The sequence below is a fragment of the Somniosus microcephalus genome, chromosome 7 (assembly GCF_052327205.1).
Source record: "Somniosus microcephalus isolate GS21.2 chromosome 7, FLI_Smic_1.0, whole genome shotgun sequence".
In the NCBI taxonomy this organism is placed as follows: domain Eukaryota; kingdom Metazoa; phylum Chordata; class Chondrichthyes; order Squaliformes; family Somniosidae; genus Somniosus; species Somniosus microcephalus.
Genome location: NC_140993.1, coordinates 86,482,319 through 86,510,048, shown reverse-complemented (window position 1 = coordinate 86,510,048; position 27,730 = coordinate 86,482,319). Strand labels below are relative to the sequence as shown.

The following is a 27,730-nucleotide window of genomic DNA, read 5'->3' as shown; positions in this document are numbered from 1 at the left end:
CAGTTGCCACTGCAGTGAGCAGGGAAAGAAAATCCTGATCAGCGGCAGTAGCCTCACCACCAGAATTGTCCTTTATTCTCCATTGCAATCCCACCTGATTTTGCAGAGGAGAGTTCCTCATCTGAAATGTGCTACAGAACAACATTTTTTCTGCATCGTGATAATGTTCTTCACATTAGAAACTATTTAATTGTGAAATCTCATTGTCCCTTGCATAATAATTAAATGACGCTGAGTTCTCCTGAGTTCTTTTCATCCATAAATGACAACTTTCCCCTTTAAGATACTGAAACCAAGTGAAGACCTTACACTGATTCTCTTGTAGCAACATGCCCCTGGTGATATATGTAGGTAATTAAAAGCTAATAAATTAGATTTTAGAAAACTTACCTGATCATAATAGTCAAAGATATCATTAAATTCTTTTGCAGACATATTCACCCCCTGTAAAATGGAAAAAAAATTCTCATTGAATGTTGTATTAAATGATTGTTCTGTAACTTACAACTGATTACTAGAGCATTTAAGGCATCTACAAATATATATATGAGTGGACCTTCTATGACATTGCTCATGGTGAATCGGAGATTATGGAGAAATCCGAGATGTCGTAAAAACCAGTGAAGTGGATAGTGCTGAAGTGCTATTTAAGGGAGACCAGGATAATGAGGTGGCAAAAGTGAGAAGGGGGAGGAGGAACGAGTGCTCGGCGTGGGTCCAGTTAAAATAAAAATTGGCTTTCAGTAACATGTAATGTAGCATGGGAATAAAAAGCACTTCTAGCCAGTTACCGCTCAAAGTGGGACTCTGACACCTGCCCAAGATCACCTAAGAGACTGATATTGAGTTAGCTTCAGGTGGGATAGTGCAGTAGCACCTAATGTGGAAGTGTGTGTCAGGATGACTTGTAAATAGCAGCACACTGCCATCAACCCTGGCGATGGAAGCTACAGGTCTCCAACAAAAGCAAAATGATAAGTAAATTCTGGTATGACAGGAAAGTGTGCTGGAAATAAGCACAACAGTTATAGAAAATGACAGTTACAGAAAGTGCATGCATATGCAAGAATTTCTGCAGTGTTATGTGTCTTGTGAGGCTGAGGGTACATGCGCACTCCATTCTACAAATCAAATCTATAATAGCCCCAGTTGCTAAAATATACAGAACCCCTTTTGTCCCTATACATGGTTGGATGGAATTTCTTTTTAAACTGTCAAATGACACCTACCTGAAAGTTGAGAAGAAAATTTTCTTTGTCAGGAAGTAACCTATTCAAAAATGAATTTTGCATATATGTAGTTTATGTATTTATATATTACATAAATAATTTTGTTGCTTTAAAAAATAAATTGTATTCAAAATGAAATACCTTGCCATTTCACCCAGTCCCAGCTTTCCATCATTATTTGAATCGAACATTTTGAGCTTAAAAAATAAAAATGAAAGTTTCCTAAAATGAATCAAACATTTATCCTGTTCAGAAAGTTTAAATGAAGTCAGAATTTTAAAAAACAAAATGTTGCATTGGGAAATTGAGGGTTTTTCATATTATAGGACTACAACTCACAGATAAAGAAGTTAAATGATGATAGTTTGAAACTTAAATTCCTTTTGTAGTCATTTCTATCTCAATGACCCGATATGCTTATACTACTTATTCTATTTGACTGTTTGCTACCCCTGTATCTAACTTAATAAATCCCAAGTCACTTAGTCACATGGATGCTGATCTGCTTTGTTTGTGAGTGCAGTTGATAGCTGGTTTATGTGTGACCAGAATGTTGATTTGAGCATACTACATTGTTTACACCTGGCACACCATGTCCAGCAGGAGAAATTGAGACATGCAAACAAATCTATAGGGAAGACACCAGGAGACATAACCCTTTAAGTACCAATTCTGAATATCCTTTGCAGATTCCATAGTCTGTCATTTAATTTCTGCCAATTAGCTGCGTTTGTTCTATTCTTTAGTATCTTACAACATGCAGTGCTTCAGCATATTATCAGCTGAAGATAAACATTCATAGCAGGGAATCACAATAGTTTTCCATTTATTTTTATTTGATAAAGGTTGATTATCAGGTGTATGGGGATGGGGGGGGGAGGGCCTAGGAAGATTTGTAATCCTTTCAAGTTTGGGTCTACACAGATCAGTTATTTGAACGTATATATATAAAATTGTCAGACTGATACCTAAACAACTACTTTTCCCTATTTTCAAATGTGAATTATTTGTATGTAACACAGTCTAGACTGAGTAGCATTAGATGTTCCTTTCCATCCATGTTTTTTCTTGAAATCTTCCTTCAGTAGTTAAAAGCTTAAGCCGTACTATAAATTGAACAGAGTACTGCCATTGTCCATAATTATACTAATTGCTCAATACTTTAACAGACCTAAATAGAGCAATGATGTTGAGATTGTATTTAATCTATTAAAATATAATTCTGTTTATTTTTCAATTTATTTTTATTCTACTCTTCACATTTTTACTGATCATGTGATTTTAAAATTATTTGTTCAATCCATGCCAACTTTAGTGCTTTTCAAGCTGTTTTTTTTTTGTGGTGTTTTTCCCCCCATCTCTTAATGGTGATGGTTCTTACCAGTGTTATCTAGTTTAGGTAAAAGTAATCTGTAAGGCATTTTGAGGAAAACATTAGCCTCACTATAAATCCACAAGATTTAATAACATTACATGATAAAAATAATCTGTAATTGTATACAATTAAAAAAAAATCATTTCCTTCTGATTTGTAATGACTATTTCCCTAAAAATAGTAAATGATATTTTGCAACAATTTGCCTACAAAAGAATCTCAGAAATTTGGGTACAGAGGTAGGTCATCATGCCTATACTGGTACTAGCTCCCCTACCGGACTTGTATACTCTAATCGCAGCCAACAATGAGATGGAGGGAACGTGGTTCATCCTACTGGAACAGGCAATCAGATAGAACGTCAACAGCTTTGGGGGTGGCAGATAAGTTGAGTTGGGTATACTCGGCATACATGTGAAAACTGACATGCTTGCAGATGATGTCATCAAGGAGTCGTATATATAGATAATTGGAGAAAGAAGAAGCCATTAGAGGAGATGTGAGTGCACAGTCTTCTAAGATTGGACTTTTTTGTCGACTGTAAGAGAAGTTTAAAGTGAATTTTATCCTACAAACTATCTGTGCTAGTTCTTGCTCTGGAATCTTACTTTCAAGAATGCAAAGTTCACAAAAAAAATAGCAATTTCTATTCCAGATTAGGTCACATACAAGACGGAGTAGCATAGTATTGCCCGAAGTGTAATAGTAACATTTTTAAATGGCAGTAAGTAGGTCGACAGGTCACACCACAGGATTGCCCCCTATTTTGTATTTAATATCTGTCATCATTAAGGTATGAATTATATATTAGATCACAAAACAAACAAAAAATAAAGCTGTTTGCTGCTCACGTAAGGACCTTACAAACCTGAAGAATGCTTTTGGCAACTGTGTCTATCCCTGGTGAGTCTGAGTAATTTGGTTCATATTAACTCTAAATATGTCATCAGAATAGTGAGCAACAGAACACACCTGTGATAATGCTCTTCTCACACTTCTCCAGCACTTCAACTGTCAGTTCAGTGGTACTAATCACGAATAATTTGTACATCCAGCTGTGCAGTCTGCAAATCTTAGTGAAAATGGAGCAAAGAACTTGTAAAGGCCGTTTTATGGTTGAGAACATAGATATCCTCTTTGCCAGTGTTTTTCTGATATGCACTGAACTTTTTTGGTGAGGTGGTACATGCTCTAGACCAGAGGTTCCCAAACTTTCTTTTTCTGAGCCCCCCTTTGGAGATTCACACTCCATGTGGGCCTCCACTCTTTTTGAGGAACAGTGGGGTTGAAATTAGATTTCACCAGTAGTGCAAAACTGTTGATGCCAAATCGGCATTCCGTTGTACACCGCACATGATTTTCTTTTCCATTGAAGTTAATGGTTGAGTGCAGTGTAAAATGGGCTGCCGATTTGGTATCAGCCCCTACTGACGAAGACCAGTTTCACCCCCACACAGAATTTTATTTTCTCCGCTAACATAACATATTGCTTAAGACAGAAAGCAACATAAATAGCACAGTACCAGTACTATACAACTGAATAAACTTGAACATAACAGTAGATGTAATATATTTGGAATTTCAAAAGGCCTTTGATAAGGTACCGCATAGTAGGCCCATGACTAAGGTCAGGGGAGTCAAGGGACAGGTAGCAAAATATACAGCAAGCTGGCTACAAAACAAAACAGAGTAGGGGTTAAGGGTAGCTACTCAGACTGGCAAAAGGTGGGAAGTGGTGTTCCATAGGGATCGGTGCTTAGACCACTGTTGTTCACAATTTACATTAACAAATTAGACTCAGGAATCAGAAGTATAATTTCAAAATTTGTGGAAGACACTAATTTGGGGGTGTAGTTAATACAAAGGAAGAATGTGGCAAAATACAAGAGATTAATAAACTTGCAGAATGGGCATGTAATTGGCAAATGAATTTTGATATAGATAAGTGTGAGATGGTGCATTTTGGTAGGAAGAATAAAGAAGCCACATACTGCTTGGATAATAGTCTAAATGGGGTAGAGGAGTAAAGGGATCTGGGGGTACAGATGCACAAATCATTAAAAGTAGCGACACAGGTTAATAAGACCATGAAAAAAGCAAATCAAGCATAGGGGTTCATTTCTAGAGGGATATAATTGAAAAGCAGAGAAGTTATGTTAAACTTATATAGAACCTTGGTTAGACCACACTTGGAGTACTGTGAACAGTTGTGGTCTACATATTATAAAAAGGATACAGAGGCATTAGAGAAGGTGAAAAAATGATTCACAAGGATGATGCCAAAACTGAGAGGATATCCTTATCAGGAAAGGCTGAACAGGCTGGGGCTCTTTTCTCTAGAAAAGAGAAGGCAGAGGGGTGACTTGATGGAATTATTTAAGGTAATGAAAGGGTTTGATAGGGTAGCCGTGGAGAAACTGTTTCCACTTGTCCAAAACTATAGGTCATAAATATAAGAGTCACTAATAAATCCAATAGGGAATTCAGGAGAAACTTCTTTACCCAAAAAGTGGTAAGAATGTGGAACACGCTACCACAAGTAGTTGAGGTGAATAGCATAGATGCATTTAAGGGAAAGCTAGTTAAGCACATCAGGGAGAACGGAATAGAAGGGTATGCTGATAGGGTTAGATGAAGAGGGTAGGAGGAGGCTCGTGTAGAGCATAAACACCAGCAAAGACCAGTTGGGCCAAATGGCCTGTTTCTGTGCTGTAGACTCGATGTAACTCAATGTAACACTTAATGACTCACTCTGTCTCAGTGAGTAGGTTGAGCCTATGTACTGGCGCACAGTTTGTGGAATCTTGGTTTGAGTTTGGAGAGTTTCAACCACAAATCAGTCTCTACATTCAAGCTGCTTTTATATTTGTTTTTGATGTAAATAAGTGGCGAAAATCCCATTTCACACAGATACATTGAGCAAAGTGGACAAGTATTTCAATGGCTCTTTGAGATAACTCAGAGAACTCTTTTTGAATTGAGAGCCAGAACCAATCAAGAGGCATGACTTTAAAATTGTCTCTTGAAGCAGAGTCAACCAATACTGTCGATTCAATTCTCTGTTAGACTCACAGCAATCTTGGCCTTTGCTACAAAGTGCTCAGAAAACGGATTTCGAATCCAAGGAAAATCCTGCAATTCATTTGCCTCTCTTTCAGGAAAACATTCACTGAATTTTGTGCACAGCTGAGACGAATGCTCCAGAATTACATCTTTAACTTCTAGGACCGCCATTTCGCAGTTCATAATAACAGAAGACAATGTTGGGAACGTAGATACATTATCGTGCAGCACAAACTTCATAGAAAAACGTTTTTTGACAAAGCTCTGTATTTTTTCATGCATGATAAAAATGTTACAGTTCTTACCTTGCAAAGAAAGGTTAAGTTCATTGAGCCTGTCAAATATGTCAGCCAAATAGCTCAGTAAAACCTGGAAGTGCTGTTCGAGCAAATGATGATGAAGTAGTGATTCAGAGTTGATTAAAAACATGTGGCACTCTTCCCTGAATTTGCAGATCCTTGCCAATAAACTTTACCACCAGACAGCCATTGAACCTCTTTGATTACATTCTTCTGTCCTTTCAGGCGCAAGAGGTTTATTTGCTTGGTTTCATGCTATTCTGTGCAAGAACTTAAGCACGGACAACACATTGATGATCTTTGTCAGAACCAGTGAATTTGAACCCCAAGTTCAAGCAGGAAGGATCCTATTGCTAATTTTTCTTTTGCCCAGCTCTACTTGTTCCTTCCACGGGATCAACATCCTCCACTTTATGCTTCACAAAAAGCTTCATTCTTTCATAATTATCTAACAGCAAACGTCAGAGCCACGGCAGTTATATAGGACTCAGAACACTTTAATTTGATATGACAGCTCAGTGCAGATATCAATTCAGGCATGGATCATCTGGGCTGGTAGCAAAATATTGTGAAGAGACACTGCTGACCTGATGGGTGCCTGCAGCTGCCACCGATTTAGCCTCATGCCACCTTCCTGCTTTGGTAGGGTAGACTGGCAATCAAAAACACAGCACACAATGTTTGAATTCCCTCTAATTTCTAGAAGTGGAAGTTGGACCAATCAGAGCTGCTTCTGGCAAATAATAACTGATTACTGTGCATCAGAAGAAGCTCTTATTGTCCAACTTCCACTTCCAGAAATCAGCAGGAATTCAAACATCGTGCTCTGTGCTAAGATCGCCCTATGCGAGTCTGCATCAGTGAGAGTGAGTTCCAGCAGACGGAGTGAATACACACGCTGAAGATGGGCTGCTGAGATTTTAGTGTTTTTAGTGTCTAAAGTGGGGAAAAAAAGTTTCATTTCAATTTTTAAAAGGTTTTAAAATTAAATTTAGTTCTAGTTAAGTTAGTTTAGTTTAGTTTAGTATAAGTTTAGATTAGTCTAGACAAAGTAGAGAAGGAAAAGACCGCCAGAAAGACTACCAAAAAAAAAAAAACCCAGAGGAAAATAGAGGAAAAAAAAAGCCAAAGCAAAAAAAAAAAGAAACAAGAGAAGAACTACACAAACCAGTGAACGGCAGCCACACGGGGCTTCAGCAGCGGTGGTTGAGTCGGCGGCATCGGGACCGAGTTCGAGGAGGCGAGGTGACTCGGGCCGCAGCCCAGCGGTCCAGCAACCGGCACAGCCGAGGGGACTCGGGCCGCATCCCAGAAATCGGAACGCAGCCCGGCAATGGGCACAGCGGAGAGGACTCGGGCCGCATCCCAGAAATCGGCACAGCCGAGGAGATTCGGAACGCAGCCCGGAAATCCAGCAATCGGCACAGCCGAGGGGACTCGGGCAGCAGCCCAACAATCCAGCACGGGAAAGGCCCGAGGAGCCAGGCCAGCAGGCACAGAGACCTCTGAGGAGAAGGAGAGCAACCAGAAGGCTCGCAACCAAGACCGTGAGTACAGGGCCCAGGGAGGGAGGCCCAGGGAAAGGCCCGAGGAGCCAGGCCGAAACAGAGGCCCAGAGACCTCTGAGGGGGAGGGGAACAGCCCGAAGGCACCGGGAAACAGCGGCTCACAGACTCAGACCTGAGAAGGGTGAACCCAGGAGCCGAGGCCCAGGGACCACGGGGTCGGAGAGGGGGACCGGGAAAGTTCGCGAACAGGGAGAGGGTAACACCAAACCCGGGGCCCCAGAAAAGCTTATTCTAAGATCAACAATACTTTACCAAAAATGAGCGAATCAGAAGATCCACAACAGCCCCGCTTCCAGATTCCCCCCAACACCACAAAAAAAGCTATAAAAACGATCAAGCATGCTCAGATGAGAGAAAAACCAGAAACTCTCTTTACTGACTGTTATAACAATGGGACAAAAAGTAACCTCATATTCTACTCAGATCAGCCAGCGGCTTGGATCAGAGCAATAAAATCACACTATACCAGTGTTAAGCTAAAAAATACCGCAAATGGGTCCATAATGAAAATTAACACACCAGGAGACAGTTCAATCACGACTGTCAACGCGTACAATACCGGAACAATATTAGTGCAAGGCAACCTCGACAAATTTGCAACGGCCTTCAGGACACTGAAAAGATCAACTACGAGGGGAATGAACAGCCCCAGAGTGGCCCGCACTCCCCCCAACATTGACAACTTACCAGGAGAAAATCTGCATGGTCAAGGGATGAACGAGCCACACAGTTCAAACCAGACACTAACCCCGGGGAACCACAGCCACACGATACAACTGACAAACCCCAGCATAACTACCACGGAGGAAGCCACACATAGTCCCCCTACCATTCCCAGCCCACCAAGAGAAGAGCAGCATAGCCAGGAAGTGAGTGAGCCCTCCAGGGCCGACCAGCTTAGCCAGGAAGTGAGTGAGCCTTCCAGGGCTGACCAGACACATACCCCGGGATCACACAGCCAGATACAACCAAAAGATAAATTTAATCAATTAGAGATAGAGATGGTTAAACTTAGAGAGGAGGTCCTCAAATTGAATGACAAACAAAAGCAGGAGAGGGAGAGACACAAGAGAGAGCTGAATAGACTTGATAACCAGGTGAATCTACTTAAGAATCAGGTGAAAGAGCTGCAGGAAAAAGAAGAGAGCCATAGAGGAGAGAAAACACCATTAGACCAGCAACCAGAGACTAGAGATAAGACAAGACAGAGCCGGACGGAACGGCTGCACTCCCACACGGAACAAAAGCAACAGACACACAATACAAGGGGTGCCACACAGACCGACCAGTATACTGACTCGCAATCTTCCCCCACCACCATGGAACCACAAGCGAGCCGCTCACAAGAGGTACGCACACACCAGACACCCCAGCCCAGCACACACACTATGAGTCCAGGCGAAAGCCACCAGACAGTAAACACAAACAAGGCTGACGTCGTAATACTCATAGACTCAAATGGGAAATTTCTATGGGAGAAAAAGCTCTTCCCTAGAAGTAAAATAGAAAAGATTTGGTGCCCAACAACAGACAGAGCCATGGGATGGCTGACCAAAGCCAGATTAGGCTCCCCCCAACACATAATAATACACACGGGCACAAATGACCTAAAGGCCAAACAGAAAGAGGTAGCAACATCGCTCAGAGCAATGATTAGGAAGGCAAGCAGTACATTTCCAAACACTAGAATCACTGTTTCCACAATATTGCCGAGAACAGACTTCAACAACAACACAATTCATGAGATAAATGCCAGCATAGCAACAGAATGCGAATCAAACCACAACGTACACCTGGCCCAACACCCCACCCTCGATGAAGAATGTCTTTACGACCACGTCCACATCCAAAGGCAAAAAATATCGATCTTTGCTAAAGCCCTGAAGGACGTCGCTTTTAACCGGGTCCATACCCAGACTCCAAGAGGACCCCCCCCCGACAACCAGAGATCAGCGGGGTACATATCAGGAACACTACAAAGACCACCACCACACCAACCGAGACCGGAGAGGATCCCCATGCAAAACAACATTATCAGACCTGCACCACTCCTGTCCCACAGGGGAATAGGACTGCTCCCAGCCAGACAGAGGGAGAGATGCACAGGACGTACGCAATACCTCAGACAGAAACAATCCATTAAGAGACAATAAGCAGATGTGCAGCAGCATCTACTTCCGCCTTATGGATCAAGGACTAATTAATAGAAAAGAACTGTAACCAAATTGTATTAACTTTTGTAGACAACTGGGGTGATCTTTTTTTTCCCCCACACTTAGACACGACAAACACGTACCACTCTTTAACCTATCATAGAAAAAGATAAAACTTAACATGAAATCCTTATATATTTCGACCTGGAATATCCAAGGTCTACGCTCTTCAGTGCGAGAAGTGAAGAGTAGGACCCCAGAGTTCATAGAGGAAACTAAAGATCTAGATATTATAATTTTACAGGAAACTTGGTATAAAGGAAAAGGACACACCGGTTGTCCCCAAGGGTACACTGAGCTAGTGGTCCCCTCCAATAAATTACCAAGTGTAACCCAAGGCAGAGACTCCGGAGGCATACTGATCTGGTTTAAAACAGAACTTAAGAATTACATCAAATTTATAAAAAAGGGCGAAAGCCATATGTGGCTCAAACTTGAGAGGGAGATTATCTCAAACACCCAAGATGTTTACATTTGCGCACTTTATATCCCTCCAATCGATTCCCCGTACTACAATGAGGACACCTTCTCCAACATTGAGGGGGAAATTATCCAATACCAGGCCCAGGGGAACGTGTTGATCTGTGGGGACCTCAATTCAAGAACGGGCGAAGAACCAGACTTCACCAATAATCAGGGAAACAATTACGTATTCGGGAATAACCACTTTGACATCCCTTCCCTTCCATACAGGCATAACTGCGACAAGCAGTCAAATACCAACGGTAAACAGCTACTACAGCTCTGTCGAAACCTGGGTCTGTACATTGTCAATGGTAGGTTCATAGGAGACCTCCTAGGAAGATCGACCTACTGCTCACCTCTTGGCTGCAGCACAGTAGACTATATGATTACAGACTTGGACCCATCCTCTTTCAGAGCATTCACAGTCAAACCACAAACAACACTGTCAGATCACAGCCAAATTACTATGTTTCTCAAAAAGACAGAAACAAACAACATAGAAACACAACCCAGTAAACTGTACAACACCAAAAAATCGTACAGATGGGCCAAAAATGACACGGAAAAATACCAGAAAACAATTAGCAATGCATCAACTCAAGCTCTCTTAGACACCTTTCTGGATAACATATACACTCACAATAAAGAAGGCATAAACCGGGCAGTTAGTAAACTAAACAATATTTTTGATCATTTGGCAACAAATGCAAACTTGAAAGCTCGCAAGAACAAACCCAAAACAAAAAACTATGAAAAATGGTTTGACCACGATTGCCATAACATGAGGAAAAAACTTAGAAAACTATCAAACCAAAAACACAGACATCCAGAAAACGAGGAATTACGCCTTACTTATTGTCAGACGCTAACACAATACAGAAACACACTCAGGACCAAAAAAGAGCAATTTATTAAGAATACACTCAGCTCCATGGAGGAATCCATTGAGTCGAATTGTTTCTGGGACAACTTGAAAACACTACACAAAAAACAACACGACGATTTGTCCATTCAAAATGGGGACACATGGGTAAACCACTTTGAAAAATTATACCAGAAAAACACACTAAGACTAGAGCAACACCAAATACGCAAAAAACTAGAAAAGCTTGAAATGGCCATAAAAGATAACCAAAACCCGCTAGACGCCATAATAACAGAAAAAGAACTTCTTGAAAAACTCAAGGACCTGCGACCAGGAAAAGCTTGCGGGACAGATGGCATACTAAACGAGATGATTAAACACGCAGACGACAAACTGAAACTGGCTATCCTAAAACTCTTCAACTTGGTTCTGAGTGTCGGTTATTTCCCTGACATCTGGAACAAAGGACTCATAACACCCATATACAAAAGTGGGGACAAAATCGACCCAAACAACTATCGAGGCATCTGTGTAAACAGTAACCTGGGGAAGGTATTCTGTAGCATCATAAACAAAAGACTTATAAACTTCCTTGAAGAGCACAATGTCTTGAGTAAAAGCCAAATTGGATTCCTGCCAAACTATAGAACATCCGATCATATCTTCACCCTACAGACCCTAATTGACAAACACGTTCACCATAACAAAAGCAAAATCTACGCATGCTTTGTAGATTTCCAGAAGGCTTTCGACTCCATCTGGCATGACGGTTTATTCCTGAAACTTATCGAAAGCGGGGTAGGAGGGAAAACATATGATGTAATTAAATCAATGTATACAAACAATAAATGTGCAGTTAAAATTGGAGACAAACAAACAAAATAATTCCCACAGGGGCGGGGGGTGACGCAGGGCTCGCCAATCTCACCGACACTCTTTAATATTCACATTAATGGATTGGCAAAACTACTTGAACAATCTACAGCACCCGGCCTCACCCTATATGAATCCAAGGTTAAATTCCTCCTCTATGCCGACGACCTGGTTCTGCTGTCACCAACTAAGGAGGGTCTACAGCAGAACCTGGACCTGCTGGAGTCGTACTGCCAGACTTGGGCCCTGACAATAAATCCCCAAAAAACCAAAGTCCTTGTGTTCCAGCAAAGATCCAAACAACATGGACCCACAATAAATTTCACAGTAGGAACAACCAAAATTGAACAAACCACTCACTACACATACTTGGGCTTAAAAATCAGTTCTACGGGAAACTTCAAACTGGCTGTGAATGAACTGAAAGAGAAAGCAAGAAGGGCTTTCTATGCCATCAAAAAATCAATCCAAATAGAAATCCCAATTAGCATTTGGCTCAAAATTTTCAAATCAGTAATTGAACCAATTGCACTCTATGGCAGTGAGGTCTGGGGACCACTAACACAACAAGATTTTGCAAAATGGGACAAACACCCAATTGAGATCCTACATGCGGAATTCTGTAAAAGTATCCTCCGGACTCAAAGGAAAACAGTAAACAACGCATGCAGGGCGGAACTAGGCCAATACCCATTAATAATCACTATCCAAAAAAGAGCCACCAAATTTTGGAATCACCTACAAATGAGCAACCCCCAATGCTATCACTACGACGCCCTGAAATGCCAAGAGTTGACCATAAAGAAGAATACCCTCAGTCAACTAGTCCTGGGACTCAATAAAGTAACTAATAACAATACTAACAATAACCAGTCCCAGGACAGTGACAGGGTAACACAAAGAATTCGACCCAACACAATCGTCGCTAAACAAAAGGAAAAATATCTGTCATATTGGGCAGAAACAACAAAAACCCAAAGCAAACTCAATTGCTACTTGGACCTAAACAGACAATACAACATAGCTGATTACCTGACCATGGTAAAGGATAACAAACTGAGAAGAACCTTGACAAGGTACAGACTTAGCGAACATAGCCTAGCGATCGAAAAAGGCAGACACAGGCAGACCAGGCTGCCAAGAGAAGACAGGATATGCTCTCACTGCAGTCAGGGAGTAGTTGAGACAGAGATGCACTTCCTCACAGCCTGTGGAAAATATCAGGGCATCAGAGAGAATTTCTACCAAAAATTCTCACAAATATGCCCTGAATTCAGAAATCTGACTGACAACCAAAAACTCCCATTCCTACTGGGGGAGGAGAGAAGCTGTGTAACACTGGCGGCACACTATGTTACAGCTTGCCATGAACAGAGGGACAACCAGTAAACTAAGACAAGAGTATATATAAACAAGGCGAATGTATATTTATAAACTCAGGGATATACCTGTTTATACACTGTATGAATGGAACCGCGTTTATGTGTTCAACCATAAATGTATTTTGATGCTTTGGCAACATAAGATGTACCTTATCATGCCAATAAAGCGATTTGTATTGTATTGTATTGTATTGTATACTTTCTCTTTGAATTTAAAATTAAATTTGCTCAGTTTCTTTAAAATTTAAAGAGATTCAGACTTTTGAAGCATCTCCTCTGGCTATACGAGGTTGGAGCCATCCTGTCCTCCTCCCACACCCCGTCCCCACCACACACGCCTCCCCTCCTGCAGTTTGGAAACCTCTGCTCTAGACTCAGAAAATTTGGCAATATGTTACAAACTGGGTGAACTCAGGGTCAACCACTTTCAGGATGTGGGAGGAAGTGCAAAATAAATACTTGGAAAAGAGCATCAAGGTAAGCCATGAATATCATCCTTTCTTAACATGGGTAAGAGTGATGTATATCGTTGATGCTTATAACTAATTTTTTTAAATTTTGAATGAAACAAGCTCATGTCACATTAATGAACATAATGCCGGGTGGTACATGAGGGTGTCTAATATGGATACGGGGTAAATGTATGGTGGATATTTTTACCTTTAACTTTTTAAAGTTATGAATGGAAAATAAGTAAAAGCTCAGTCACATTAATGAATGTCATTCCAGGCAACGCCAAGGCTACCCTAATATGTACCTGGGTATATATTGAGAAGCTTTTAACATTGACTTTTTAAAGTTAGGAATGAAAACAACAACGTGAATACTCAGCTACATTAATGAATGTAATGTTAATTGGAACAGGAGCCAAATTAATTAATGAGACATTAATTAACACTATTCTTATGTTTTGAAGGCCAACATTTCAATGAGTAACAGGGCAAGAGGTGGAATATGTGGTGGACACCCTAAGAAAAGGCTTTGCTACTACAGGTAAATGAAGAATGTATGAGACAATTCATGCGGAGTTGAAATTTTGGACCACGCTGGTCTTGCTGAAGATAGAGGGCTGGATGAGTCCCCTGGTATGTACTAATAATTCCTATTTTGTATGATTTCCAGGTGCAGGCTGGAAGTCTTCTTTGCTGAATTCCCCTTTTTGAGATACCTATGGATGCATATCCACTGTGGTGGACCAGCTTACCAACAGAGAACACTACACCATATTCGTGGTAGTGGAACAGATGGATGAATGGTTGTTAGTAGTGGAGACTGCTATTAAGTAGGAGTGATGTGAGTATTGGCTGTAGTTATACAGGTCACATACACAGCAGTTGGACCATCACAGTGCTCACACTGGTTCAAGCCCCAAGTAGGAAATAAGGCTGACTTTGGCTGCTTAGATAATACTCAAAGACATCCAAAAAATGGAATTCCAAGGTTTAATTAAGGCCTGCTGTTCTACGCCCAGAAAAATCATTTGCTCTCAGGAGGGGGTGGCCTCCAGGAGTGGCAGATGTAAAGATCTGTAGGAGTTAATGAATGACAGTAATGTCAGCAACAGAGCTATGCTAACAAATAGGCTTGCATAAGTAGTTGGAGGGACCATCTCAAAGAAATCAGCCCCCAGAGACAGGACAAGGCACTCGTGGCATGATTACAAATTAGATGCAGAAACAGGGAGTTCAACGTCTGAATCCTGGGTATCTCACTAGTTCGCTGAGCAAGCAGCCACCACTGCTAATCCCTAAGTTAGAGGAGCACTGATAGGGCACCAGTAGAAGCAGTATGTGGAGCTTCATGAATCACAAGGGTAATTTAAAACACCAGAGGGAAAAAACCTTGAAGACTTCTACCACATTCACTCTACAGCATACGTTCTCTATGTCACTTGGGATATATTTGAAGGTTTGCCATTTTATTGCACAGAAATGAAGTTTCATATTTAAGAAGTAGACCAAAATGAACATATGCACTTCTGAGACTTAATTAAACTGTTAAAAGAAAGAACTTCCATTTTTATAGCACATTTCATAACCTCAAGACATCCCAAAGCACTTTACTTTTTGAGTAAAGTACTTGAAGTATTTTTTGAAGTGTAGTTTCCAATTTTAAATGTGTCCAATAGAAAGTTAAAATGAACAACCACAAAGCTTTTTTTGATATATATAAATGACCTGGATATTGGAATACAAAGTAGAATTTCTAAATTTGCCAATGACACCAAACTTGGGGGTGTGGCAAACAGTGAAGATGATACCAATCGACTGCAACAGGACATAGAAAGGCTGGTAGAATGGGCAGACAAGTGGCAGATGGAATTTAATACAGAGAAGTGTGAGGTGATGCATTTTGGCAGAAGGAACAGGGAGAGAAGGAACAGGGAGAGGCAATGTACACTTAATGGCACAGTTTTAAAGAATGTGCAGGGATAGAGGGACCTGGGAGTTAATGTGTATAGGTCCCTGAAGGTAGCAGGATATATTGAGAGAGTGGTTAGCAAAGAATATGGGATCTTGGGTTTCATACATAGAGGTATTGAGTACAAAAGTAGAGAAGTTATGCTGAACCTTTATAAAGTGCAGGTTACGTCCAGTTCTGGTCACCACACTTTAGGAAGGATGTGAAGGCCCTTGAGAGGGTGCAGAGGAGATTTACCAGAGTGGTTCCGGGGATGGGGGATCTTAGCTACAAGGACAGGTTGGAGAAGCTGGATTTGTTTTCATCAGAGCAAAGGAGGTTGAGGGGTGATTTGATAGAGGTGTACAAGATTATGACGGGTTTGGATAGGCTAGACGGGGAAAGGCTGTTCCCACTAGTTGACGGTACAAAGACTAGGGGACACAGATTTAAGGTTTTGGACAAGAGATACATGGAGGACGTGAGGAAAAACTTTTTTACACAGCGAGTGGTGAAGACCTGGAACTCGCTGCCGACAGAAGTGGTGGAAGCGGAGACACTCAATGTTTTCAAGGGGAGACTGGATAGGTACTTGAGGGAAATAAACATGCAGGGCTATGGGGATAGAGCGGGGGAATGGGACTGACTGGATTGCCCTACAGAGAGCCGGCACAAACTCGATGGGCCAAATGGCCTCCTTCTGTGCTGTTATGACTCTATGGCCGGAATTTTGCTGGCGCTCAGGAGGCGGGACATCTGGCAAAATCGCAAAGATTGACAGCGGGTCGGAAACCTGCTGTCATCCCGCCTCCAAATAATCTTCCCAGGTGTCGGGCCCCCAATTTGCGCATGGACCCGACACCTAGCGGCGGGAAGAGGATTATAAGCACTTAACTGCTTGTTAACAGGTTGCTAACAGGCAGTTAAGAGGCTTTTTGCAATTTTCACAGGTCTACTGCGGGCTTCCCGACGTCCGGACACCATGCCAGGTAAGTATGGTGTGCTGTGGGTCTACTGTAATGTTTCTGCATTGATGACAGCTGCAGAAGTGGTGTGAAGGATCCAATGGTACACTGGTGAGTTTCAGAGGTAAGAAAATATTGGGAAAATCATTTTTAATGTACTTAGACTTTTCTGTAGGTGACAAGTTTTGAATTGTTTGTGTAGTCTCACCTCATTGGGAGAACTTCTCTCACCAGTGACAGATCGCTTCTGTAACCTCACCTGCAGCTGCCATCTGTTCTAGCCTAAGAAGGGAGTCACTGGAGAGCCTGGGTACAAGGGCTCACCTTTGTACAGTGATTGTCTGTGTTTGCAGCACCTCAATGCTGTCAAACACTGAAAAATCTGCTGTCAAAAAAAAATTGTGCGTGGCCCCTTTAAGAAAACCGGCAGATGACACATCATCAACTGACGTCATCTGACACCGGCATTCAGCTAATTGGCCGGCAAGCCCACAGTGCAGGCTTAATGAGATTAATTGATGCAAAATCACGTCTGTGTGTCGGACGTTATTGGGGGTGGGATTGGAACCCGGAAGGCAGCTGTCCTGCCCCCAAGCCGCATCAAGGGGATTAATCGCGGCCTATGACTCTCTGACTTGAAGATCTGGGCAATGATTACCTCTGCATGTGTCTGTGGTTGTGCAGTATTGTCCTCCTACCCTTCTAAGCCTTGCTGCTGCTGCTTATCCAGTTCCCTGGTGAGGCCCATCTCCATGACAAGATTGTACAGCATGCTGTTACATTTTTTATCACCTTCACTGGGAAGTACTTTGAGACTCCCTAATCAGTCTGATCGGTGACGCATGGCTTTACTGCATAGGAATAAGAATGAGTACAAAAAATAGGGATAATTTCCAACACCACTTTGCTAATGGGGAACCTCACTAACTGGGGCACATAATTTTGGAGGCTTCCTGTATGATTTTCCAACCATTTAAAGTTGAATTGCATGTGTGCCCAAGTTTCATTATGCACTCCATTGAGAGAACAAAGTTGGAAAATTATCCTATTAACAAAAAATATATTACTGCCAATGATCACTTGCATCTATTTTTTCATTTCTGTACAAAGAACCGAAAGTTAGCCTGAGATTTTTAATCCTCTTGTTCTGCCTACTAAATTATTTTTGCTATAAACAGTTTCATATTTCTAAGTGGTAAAAATAACCATTTATTTTTTAAGTATAACTATAAGGCTGATTTCCCAATCAGGCACTTCCAGCCTAGAGAAATGCTTGCAGGGAGCTCTATTTGAGAAATTATTGATCCACGGTACCTGATTTTACATCCATTTAAATTAAATGGAGAGTTCAGTTTTGGTCCCACATGGCGGGGCATAGCAAGGTTCTGGAGAAGGTCCCAAGGATGGCCACCAGAATGATGCCTAATCTTACCGCTCTTAGCTATAAGGCAAAGATTAGGGAACTGGGGCTTTTTTCCATTGGAGAAGCATAGAATTGAAGGTGGTATGATTGAAGTTTTTAAAATGGAGGGACTAGATAGGTTATTTGAGTTAGATAGGAATGGGAGAACTAAGGGCATCAGTATAACATAAAGTTAAGTTGGATGCCAGGAAGTACTTCTTTTCACAGAGAGTCAGTGACCTCTGAAATAGATGACCAAAATGTATGGCAAGTATGAATTCACTGCAGTCCTTCAAAAGCAAGCTGGATGAATTCCTGAGAGTTCAGGTCATCTCAAGTTACAGAAGGTAAATGGAGGAATAGCTGTAATTATTATTGTAACTGAAGCCTCCTCGAGTTTGCTTCATTGCCTTAGTGGATCAACAAGAAATTTCCCAGAGCTTTTTTGGCCTAAGGTTTTTCTTTTTTCTTTACCTCTTCTAGGAGATTGCTTAGCAGGGGAGGGGGATGATGCATGTAGGCTGCACGACATCTGGATGAGAAAAGCTGGATGGGTCAGTTGGTCTTTTCTTGTTCTTTTCCATATGTTCACATGTTTAGCCTTTTTGCTAAATGCCAGTGATATGGAGATTTTGGAAGCGCTGAACTAATTTTTATTCAATCAAAAAGTTGTCATCTTTAAACTATTAATAAGCTTTGAGTGTATGTAACTGTAGAATTTTGATGTATAGAATTATGTACAAAGCTTGTAAAAATGCATTTTGTTTTCATTTTTTGTTAAATGAATTCATCATCTTAAAAATCTCGTTACACCCTTGCAGTGAATTTTCACTTTGATTCAGTTGTGACGTCATTAATATTTCCATAATTAGTATTACTCTGTAAGCAACAATTTTCTTTGCTAAATCCTAAAAATGGATATTCAGCCTAACAGGAAAAGCTGTCACATGTATATGCTATAACAAACTATTCTTCCATCATTAAACATTGCTGTAGCAAATTAATAGAATTTTCCTCTTACCGTTGTCAGAGTATACTCTTCTAGCTTCACTTCATCAAAAGGCCTATTTGCTTTCTTTAGTAAATCTCGAAGAAAACTCTGTTAAAAAAGATTACAGCAACACATTAAGATCTCGTAAGTTGTTTCTAATGTCAATCACATCTATATTGAAGTCCATTTTTCTGTTTCGTTATGGCCCTTACAGTATAAGTCCTTTATCATTTTATTTTGAGTTATAAATAATAAAAATCAATATCTTGCCAAATACAGGAGAGATGGGATAAAGATTGAAACTGCTTTGAGATATTTGTAACAAACACATTAGTACATACACATGAAAATTATCTGTATTATTTAGCTATTAGTTAACCCATTTAAAGTAAGTGGCCTATTGAATGTGTTAAAGAGCACACAGAGGAATTTCATAGGAACACACTAATGCATTACAAATGTCACAAAGTAATTTGATTACTAGGCTTAGATTAATTTTGTTTTATTAATTTAGCATCATATAGATTTGAAATTCATTAGGGTTTAAGTGATATATCATATGATTTGTTAAAATTCTGCAAACTTAGCCATGCTGCAGAGAGCATGCAATGTTGTTTGTTACATTGGAAGTGATCCTCACTAATCTGATGCACAGAAGGTGGATGAGTGTAAAGATTACAAGTTCCAGCCATGTCTCTAGCATGACTAATCAGTGCATAAATCACTGAATCACAGCACACTTGCGGAAGTATAATTGATATACCATTAAAAATGGTTGCAACATGCTCTTGGTATTGTGCCTGTAGGTGGCAATGTGAGGGTCGCATTATGAGACAGGTAAAAGTAAAAGAGAAAGCAAGAACTTGCATTTATATAGCGCCTTTCAGGACCTCAGGATGCCCAAAGCACCTTTGCAGCCAAGTGTTTTGAAGTGTAGTTACTGTTGTAATGTAGGAAACACAGCAGCCAATTTGTGTGCAGCAAGGTCCCACAAACAGCAATGAGGTAATGACCAGATAATCTGTTTTGGTGAAGTTGGTTGAGGGATAAATATTGGCCAGAATTACTCTCTTACTCTTCTTCAGAGAGAAGCCACGGTATTGTTTACATCCACCTGAGAGGGCAGATGGGGCCTCGGTTTAATGTCTCATCTGGAAGACAGCATTGCCAGCAATACTGCACTGAGGTGTCAGCCTAGATTTTGTGCTTAAATTGCTGGAGCGGGACTTGAACCCACAACCTTCTGACCCAGACACGAGAGTGTTGTCACTGAGCCATAGCTGATACCTGTGGTTAACTACAATGGGACCTACCTAGCAGTTGCTGCCAATTAACTAATGCAAATCTGTGTATCTGAACCTTTGCAACAATTCCTATCATTTGCCACCAAGCAGTGTTATACTCATGAATTTGCTGGAGCCCGGGGGACGTATTGGTAAAGGTGCTTGAAGGTAAGTCCTCTTTAAATTCCATATTATTTAAACCACAATTTCATCGCTCTGGCCCTGCCACTGCTGTATATCTTGCTCACAAAGATAAAACTGTACTTTCACTTTATGTTTGTGTTCATACTAGGCCAAAGATGGCCCTGAAACACTTCAACCTGATGGGTTTCACACTGTGCATACATTTTTGGATTCCCAACCTCCACTAGGTAACATTTTCAATATATGCAAAGTTATTTGTTGATGGAACCCCCACCCCCACCACAAAGAAACTTCTTGCCACTAATGATTTCTAATCCAACCCCCCACCTCCATAGGACCAGAGGAATTGCGAGATGAAAAAAGACTAAGGTCCATCTAGTTTGTCTTCTACCATCCTGGTAGTCACATGATAAAATGATAATGGATTTATTCACTAATCAGAGCAATCATTCTCCAATGGTGGAGAGCTTTGGGAACCATAGGTCCAAAGTCATCTTTTTCCTCCCTTGCATGTTACATTTATCACGTATCATGCCTCAAATTACTCATATACTGTATCCCAAAATGTTATTTTCTGAAAGAAATCTATTTAACTTGCATTTGAATGAATCAATACTGTTTCCACCATCTCCCTAGGGAGTCTACATTATCTAGTCTCTTTCAAATCCTAAAAATAGCAATCATATCACCTCTCAACCATCTCTTTTCCAGTGAGAATATACCCAATTTACATAATTGCTGCTCATAATCCAATCCCTCCATCCCCTCAATCATTCTGGTTGCTCTCTTCTATATCCTTTCAATAGCTGCAATATCATTTTTGTACAAAGTATTATCAAGTATTTATAGTACAGAAACAGGCCATTCAGCCCAACATGTCCATGTTGGTGTTTCTGCTCCACACGAGCCTCCTCCCACCCTTCATTATCTAACCCCATCAACATATTCTTCTATTCCTTTCTCCCTCATGCGCTTATCTAGCTTCCCCTTAATTGCATCTATGCTATTCGCCTCAACTTTTTTATTTTTTATTATTCATTCACGGCATTTGGGCATCATTGGCAAGGCCAGCATTTATTGCCCATCCCTAATTGCCCTTGAGAATGTGGTGGTGAGCCGCCTTCTTGAACCACTGCAGTCTATGTGGTGAAGGTACTCCTACAGGGCTGTTAGGTGGGGAGTTCCAGGATTTTGACCCATCGACGATGAAAGATCGGCGATATATTTCCAAGTCATGATGGTGTGTGACTTGGAGCGGAACTTGGAGGTGGTGGTGTTCCCATGCGCCTGTTGCTCTTGTTCTTCTAGGTGGTAGAGATCGCAGGTTTGGGAGGTGCTGTCAAAGAAGCCATGGCGAGTGTCCTTTTTAAAATATGGAGACCAGAGCTGTTCATAATACTTCAAGTGTGGTCTAACCAAGGTTCTACACAAGCTCAACATAACTTCTTTGCTTTTCAATTCTATCCCTCTAGAAATGAATCCCAATGCTTTGTTTTTTTTAATTGCCTTATTAACCTACGTTGCTACTTTTAGTGATTTATGTATATGTACCCACAGATCCCTCTATTCCTCTACCCCATTTCGACACTGAGGGGGAAAAATTGGGTGGCGCCCCTTTTGTGGCGCTAATGTCGCCGGGGCGTTAATTTTAGTGTCCCAAAAAGGTTAGCGCCCCTCCGCCGGAAATTCATTAGTAGCGCCCCAAGCAGGAGGTGGAGAGCTACTGGAAGCGCTCCACCTCCTTCTTGGGGCACTACAACTGAAGATCGCGGCGCTACGTGCAACAGCGCCACGCACGTCGGCGTGTAACGTTGCGCCATTGCAGGCCTCCTCCCCTGATTTTTCCCCCTTATTTTCCAAGGAGTATGTGGCCTCCTGATTCTTCCCACCAAAATGTACTACCTCACACTTACCTATATTGAAGTTCAATTGTCAATTACATGCCCATTCTGCAAGTTTATTAGGAGGAGAAATTCAGTATCACCCCGTTTGGGGTGCAATTATCGGCCGGGCGCAAAGTTTAGCACCGACTGCAAACTTGACTTCTATCACCCCTGGAGGTGATTGGAGTGCTAAATCAGGTGCTACACACCTCTCTTAAGGCTCTAATGCCGAGGAGCGAGGCGCTACCTCAGAACGCTCACGAAGCTCATGTGATGTCAGTCAGCAATGGAACACAGACACACTGGCGCCAGCCAGTTCTTAAAGGGGAGGGTTGATTTTGCTCCCCATTCACACCCTGCTCATTCCAGCCTTGAATCGCAGCCTGGAGAGACCTGTACATCAAATCTGTTGGAAAGAACAATGGAGAGGCCCAGGGAAAGAGCTCAGAGTGCAGCCCCCATAGCCTCTTCTAAATCGATGCAAGGTCAAATCAAAATGAACCTGCAAAGTGCTGCTCAGTACCCAAAACTCCTTCACACAGCGTTGAATCGCTCTGGAAGTCTCTCTCTCTCTCTCAGAATGCATGGTGCAAAAATGTCGCTGACAAAAAAAGGCAGGAAGCGGTCACCTTTAAATAGCGCTCCCCCAGTCCCTCCCCTTAACCCTGTTGTTGCTAGTGGCAGGTGGTAAGGCAGGGGGCGCCACTCAATATCTGGTCTGGGGCGTTACATGCTCGACTGACGTCACGATCTGCGGGCGCAGGAGATCGTGGCGGTAGTGTTTAGCGCTGCCGCAAAATGGTCAGTTTTGCGAGCAGCGCACACATCGCCATGCCCGGGCGCTTGTTGCTTTCCGACCCATTAACAGGAGGCGCAAAGCAACCAAATTTTTCCTCCCAAATGTCTTCTTGTATTTTGTCGCAGTCCTCCTCTGTATTAGCTACACCCTTTCAATTTTCTGTCATACACAAATTTTGAAATTGTACTTCTGATTCCCCGAGTTCAAATCGTTTATGTAAATGGTAAACAACAGTGATTGCAGCACCACTTCCCACCATTTGCCAATCTCAGTAGCTACCTTTAACCCCTACTCTCTGTTTTCTGTTTTGTAGCTAGCTTGCTATGCATTCTGCTACCTGTCCCCGACTCCATTTGTTCTGACCCTAGTCATGAGTCTTCTATGCGGTACCTTATCGAAGGCTTTTTAGAAATCCAAGTATATCATGTATACTGCATGTCTTCTTCAAAGAATTCAATAGAATTGGTCAAACATGACCTTCCCTTTTGGAATCCGTGCTGACTACTCTATTATATTTTCAGTTTCTAGATCTTCAAGAAAGGTGACAAGTCCGAATGCGGTAATTACAGAGGAGTTTCCCTGCTGTCTGCCACAGGGAAAGTCATCGCAAGAATCCTCTTCAATCGCCTTCTCCCAGTGGCCGAAGAGCTCTGCTCAGAGTCACAATGCGGTTTCCGCCCACTAAGGGGCACAATGGACATGATCTTCACCGCACATCAATTACAAGAGAAATGCAGGGAACAGCACCAACTGCTGTACATGGCCTTCTTTGATCTCACAAAGGCCTTTGACACTGTTAACCATGAGGGATTATGGAGTGTCCTCCTCAAATTCGGCTGCCCTCAAAAGTTTGTCACCATCCTCCGCCTGCTTCACGACATGCAAGCTGTGATCCTGACCAACGGTTCCACCACAGACCCAATTCACGTACGAACCAGGGTCAAGCAAGGCTGTGTTATCGCACCAACGCTCTTCTCGATCTTCCTTGCTGCAATGCTCCATCTCACCTCAGTAAGCTCCACACTGAAGTGGAGCTAATTTACAGAACAAACGGGAAGTTATTCAAACTCCGTCGCCTCCAGTCCAGATCCAAGGTCGTCCCATCCTCTGTCTTCGAATTACAGTATGCAGATGACGCTTACATCTGCGCTCACTCGGAGGTCGAACTCCAAACCATCGTCAACACCTTCACCGAAGTGTACGAGAGCATGGGCTTTACACTAAACATCCGTAAGACAAAGGTCCTCTATCAACCTGCCCCCGCCACACAGTACTGCCCCCCAATTATCAAAATCCACGACAAGGCCTTGGACAACGTGGACCACTTTCCATACCTCGGGAGCCTACTGTCAACAAGGGCAGACGTCGATGACGAAGTCCAACACCGCCTTCAGTGTGCCAGTGCAGCCTTCAGTCGCCTGAGGAAGAGAGTGTTTGAAGACCAGCACCTCAAACCCGGCGCTAAGCTCATGGTCTACAGAGCAGCAGTGATACCCGCCCTGCTGTATGCCTCAGAGACATGGACCATGTACAGCAGGCACCTCAAAGCACTGGAGAGGTACCACCAACGCTTCCTCCGCAAGATCCTGCAAATCCATTGGCAGCATAGGCGCACCAACATCAGTGTTCTCGCTCAGGCCAACATCCCCAGCATCAAAGCTTTGACCACGCTCGATCAGCTCCAATGGACGGGTCACGTTGTCCGCATGCCCGATACGACATTCCCACGGCAAGAGAGCCCCAGGTGGGCAGAGGAAACGCTTCAAGGACATCCTCAAAGCCTCCTTGAAAAAGTGTAACATCCCCACCGACACCTGGGACTCCCTGGCCCAAGACCGCACAAAGTGGAGGAGAAACATCCGGGAAGGCACCGAACACCTCGAGTCTCTTCGCCGGTGTTGAATCCGTAAATTTTAAGGTACGGTGTTCTTCAATAACTAGACGGAGGCTGTAGATTAACAATCAACAGGTGTTTACTGGAGGAGGGTAGTCTAAAGACTAACAGTACAGAGGCATACTCAAGGCTTATATACAGGTGTGGTCACTGCCGGTACTACAGTATACAGGAGCTGTAAAAGTAGTTCTCTCTTAAAAAGGTACATACACTACAATTCCTCCCCTTTTAGATTAACAGTACCCATAACATTCAAATAACAGTTAACACTTTAACATGCACATTTAACTGAAATATTCCATTTATAGATTCAGTCTTTGGGGCGGCTTCCTGATCCTTTCTGGATAGCGCCTTTCCTGAGTGTCTTGTTCTTGGTGTGGAGGCGATTCTGCCCCCCTTCCGTCGGTTAGTTCATCAGTTTCCGCTGCTACTGTTTCTGGGGTAGATGCTACCAGTATGTCGGGTTCATCCCCAGGTATGCGAGACATGGGGTTGACTCGTTCCTGTGACTCTAGGATCTGGTCGACGTGGCGTCTCACAATGTTCTCCCCGACATCCACTGTGCACATTAGTGGCCCCTGCCGTGTGCATATTGTTCCGGGTTGCCATTTCTCTGTTCGGTAGTCGCGGGCCAAGACTGGTTGTCCTACATTGAAGCTCCTTGTCGGCTTTTCATTGATGTGCTGGAATTGCTTATCCTCAACATTTCTTCGCACATTTGGCCTGAGCAAATCCAGACGAGATCTCAACCTTCGGTTAAAGAACATCATGGCCGGGGTCTGGTTGGTAACTGCATGTGTCGCATTTCTGTAGGCTAGCAGGAAATTGTCCACCTTATGCTGTAGTGGAATTTCATCATCGCACATGGCCCTTATTGCCTTTTTAAAGGTTTGTACGAACCTCTCAGCCAATCCATTTGTGGCTGGATGATACGGGGCGGATGTGTAATGCCTTACCCCATTCCATCTCATAAATTTCCGAAACTCTTCGGACACAAACTGTGGTCTGTTATCAGAGCAAATCTGCTCTGGCAAGCCGTTCCTGGCAAATATGGTCCGGAGGACTGCAATCGTTTTCTCTGTAGTGATGGAGGGCATTTTGATCACCTCAGGCCATTTCGAGTGCACATCCACTGCTATTAAGAACATTGAGTCCATGAATGGACCAGCAAAATCAATTTGCACCCGTTGCCATGGAGAGGAGGGCCACTCCCATGGGTGTAGAGGGGCATGTGGTGGTGCATTTTGGACCTTCTGGCATCCTGAGCAGCTCTTTGTTAGGTCCTCGATTTGTTGATCAATCCCCGGCCACCACACATAAGCCCAAGCAAGGCTTTTCATTTTCACCCCTCCCAGATGGCCTTCGTGAAGCTCATTGAGCACTCGCTCCCTTAACTTGGGTGGAATTACCACTTGGGATCCACACATTACTGTCCCCTGGCATACTGACAGCTGTTCTCTTCTGGATGAGAATGCTGGCAACAGTGAGTCGCCATGTGTTGGCCATCCCTTCACCGTCAAATCATATACCCGAGACAGTGTCGGATCATTTCGGGTCTCCTTCTCTATATCCGCGTTAGTTACTGGCAAGCGTTCAATTATTGACGAATAAAATATTTCGATAGGGTCCACTGCTGGTGTTTCCTCCACAGTAGGCAGTGGCAGGCGTGATAGCCCATCAGCGTTTCCATGCTGTTTCGTGCCCTTATACTCTATTTCATATTGGTTCACCCCTAGAAAAAGGGACCATCTTTGTAGCCGTTGTGCAGTCATCACCGGAACGCCCTTCTTTGGATTAAAGATGGAGACAAGTGGTTGGTGGTCAGTCAGCAAGGTGAACTTTTGCCCATGCAGATAGTGGTTGAATTTTTTTACTCCCCATACTAGGCTGAGGGCCTCCCTGTCAATCTGGGCATAGTTGCGCTCGGCTGAGGTTAGTGACCGAGACGCAAAGGCTACTGGCCTCTCCAACCCGTCTGGGAATTTGTGCGACAGCACCGCTCCAATACCATAGGGTGATGCATCACACGCCAACCGAATTGGTAGTGCTGGGTTGAAATGGGCCAACACCTCTTTTGATGTGATCAGTTGTTTGCACTTCTGGAAAGCTCATTTACATTCGTCATTCCACTTCCATGGTACCCCCTGTTGCTGTAGGGTGTTCAGTGGGTGTAATAATGTAGACAAATTTGGTAAGAACTTATGGTAGTCGTTCACCAGCCCGAGGAACGACCTCAGTTGTGACACATTTTCCGGTGCTGGAGCCTTGACTACTGCCTCAATCTTTTCAGGGGACTGATGTAACCCCTCTTCATCAATAACGTGGCCCCAATACGAGATCTGCTTCTGGAAAAACTCGCACTTGTGGCGATTAGCTCGTAGCCCATATTCCTTTAATCTAGTGAGCACCTTCTCCAGGTTGGCGAGGTGATCACTGTCATTTTCGCCCGTGACCAGGATGTCGTCCAAATAACACTGGGCCCTTGAAATCCCTTGCAGGACTTGATCCATTGCCCTTTGCCAAATAGCCGGAGCCGATGCTACCCCGAACACCAGCCGGTTGTATTGGTAGAGACCTTTATGAGTGTTGATCGTGAGGTATTGTTTTGAGGCTTCTTCTACCTCCATTTGCAGGTAC

General features: G+C 42.7%; 1 protein-coding gene across 1 annotated transcript in view; it reads right to left on the bottom strand.

The window, feature by feature from the left end:
• calb1 (calbindin 1) overlaps nucleotides 1-27,730 on the bottom strand; it is a 69,342-nt gene that overhangs the window by 17,026 nt on the left and 24,586 nt on the right. The window contains exons 6-9 of the mRNA XM_085992707.1: nucleotides 19,121-19,198; nucleotides 1,371-1,426; nucleotides 1,230-1,269; nucleotides 391-444 (exon numbers count right to left, since the gene is read on the bottom strand). Coding sequence (XP_085848833.1) covers nucleotides 391-444; nucleotides 1,230-1,269; nucleotides 1,371-1,426; nucleotides 19,121-19,198 — 228 coding nt within the window. The remainder of the gene's footprint in view (nucleotides 1-390; nucleotides 445-1,229; nucleotides 1,270-1,370; nucleotides 1,427-19,120; nucleotides 19,199-27,730) is intronic.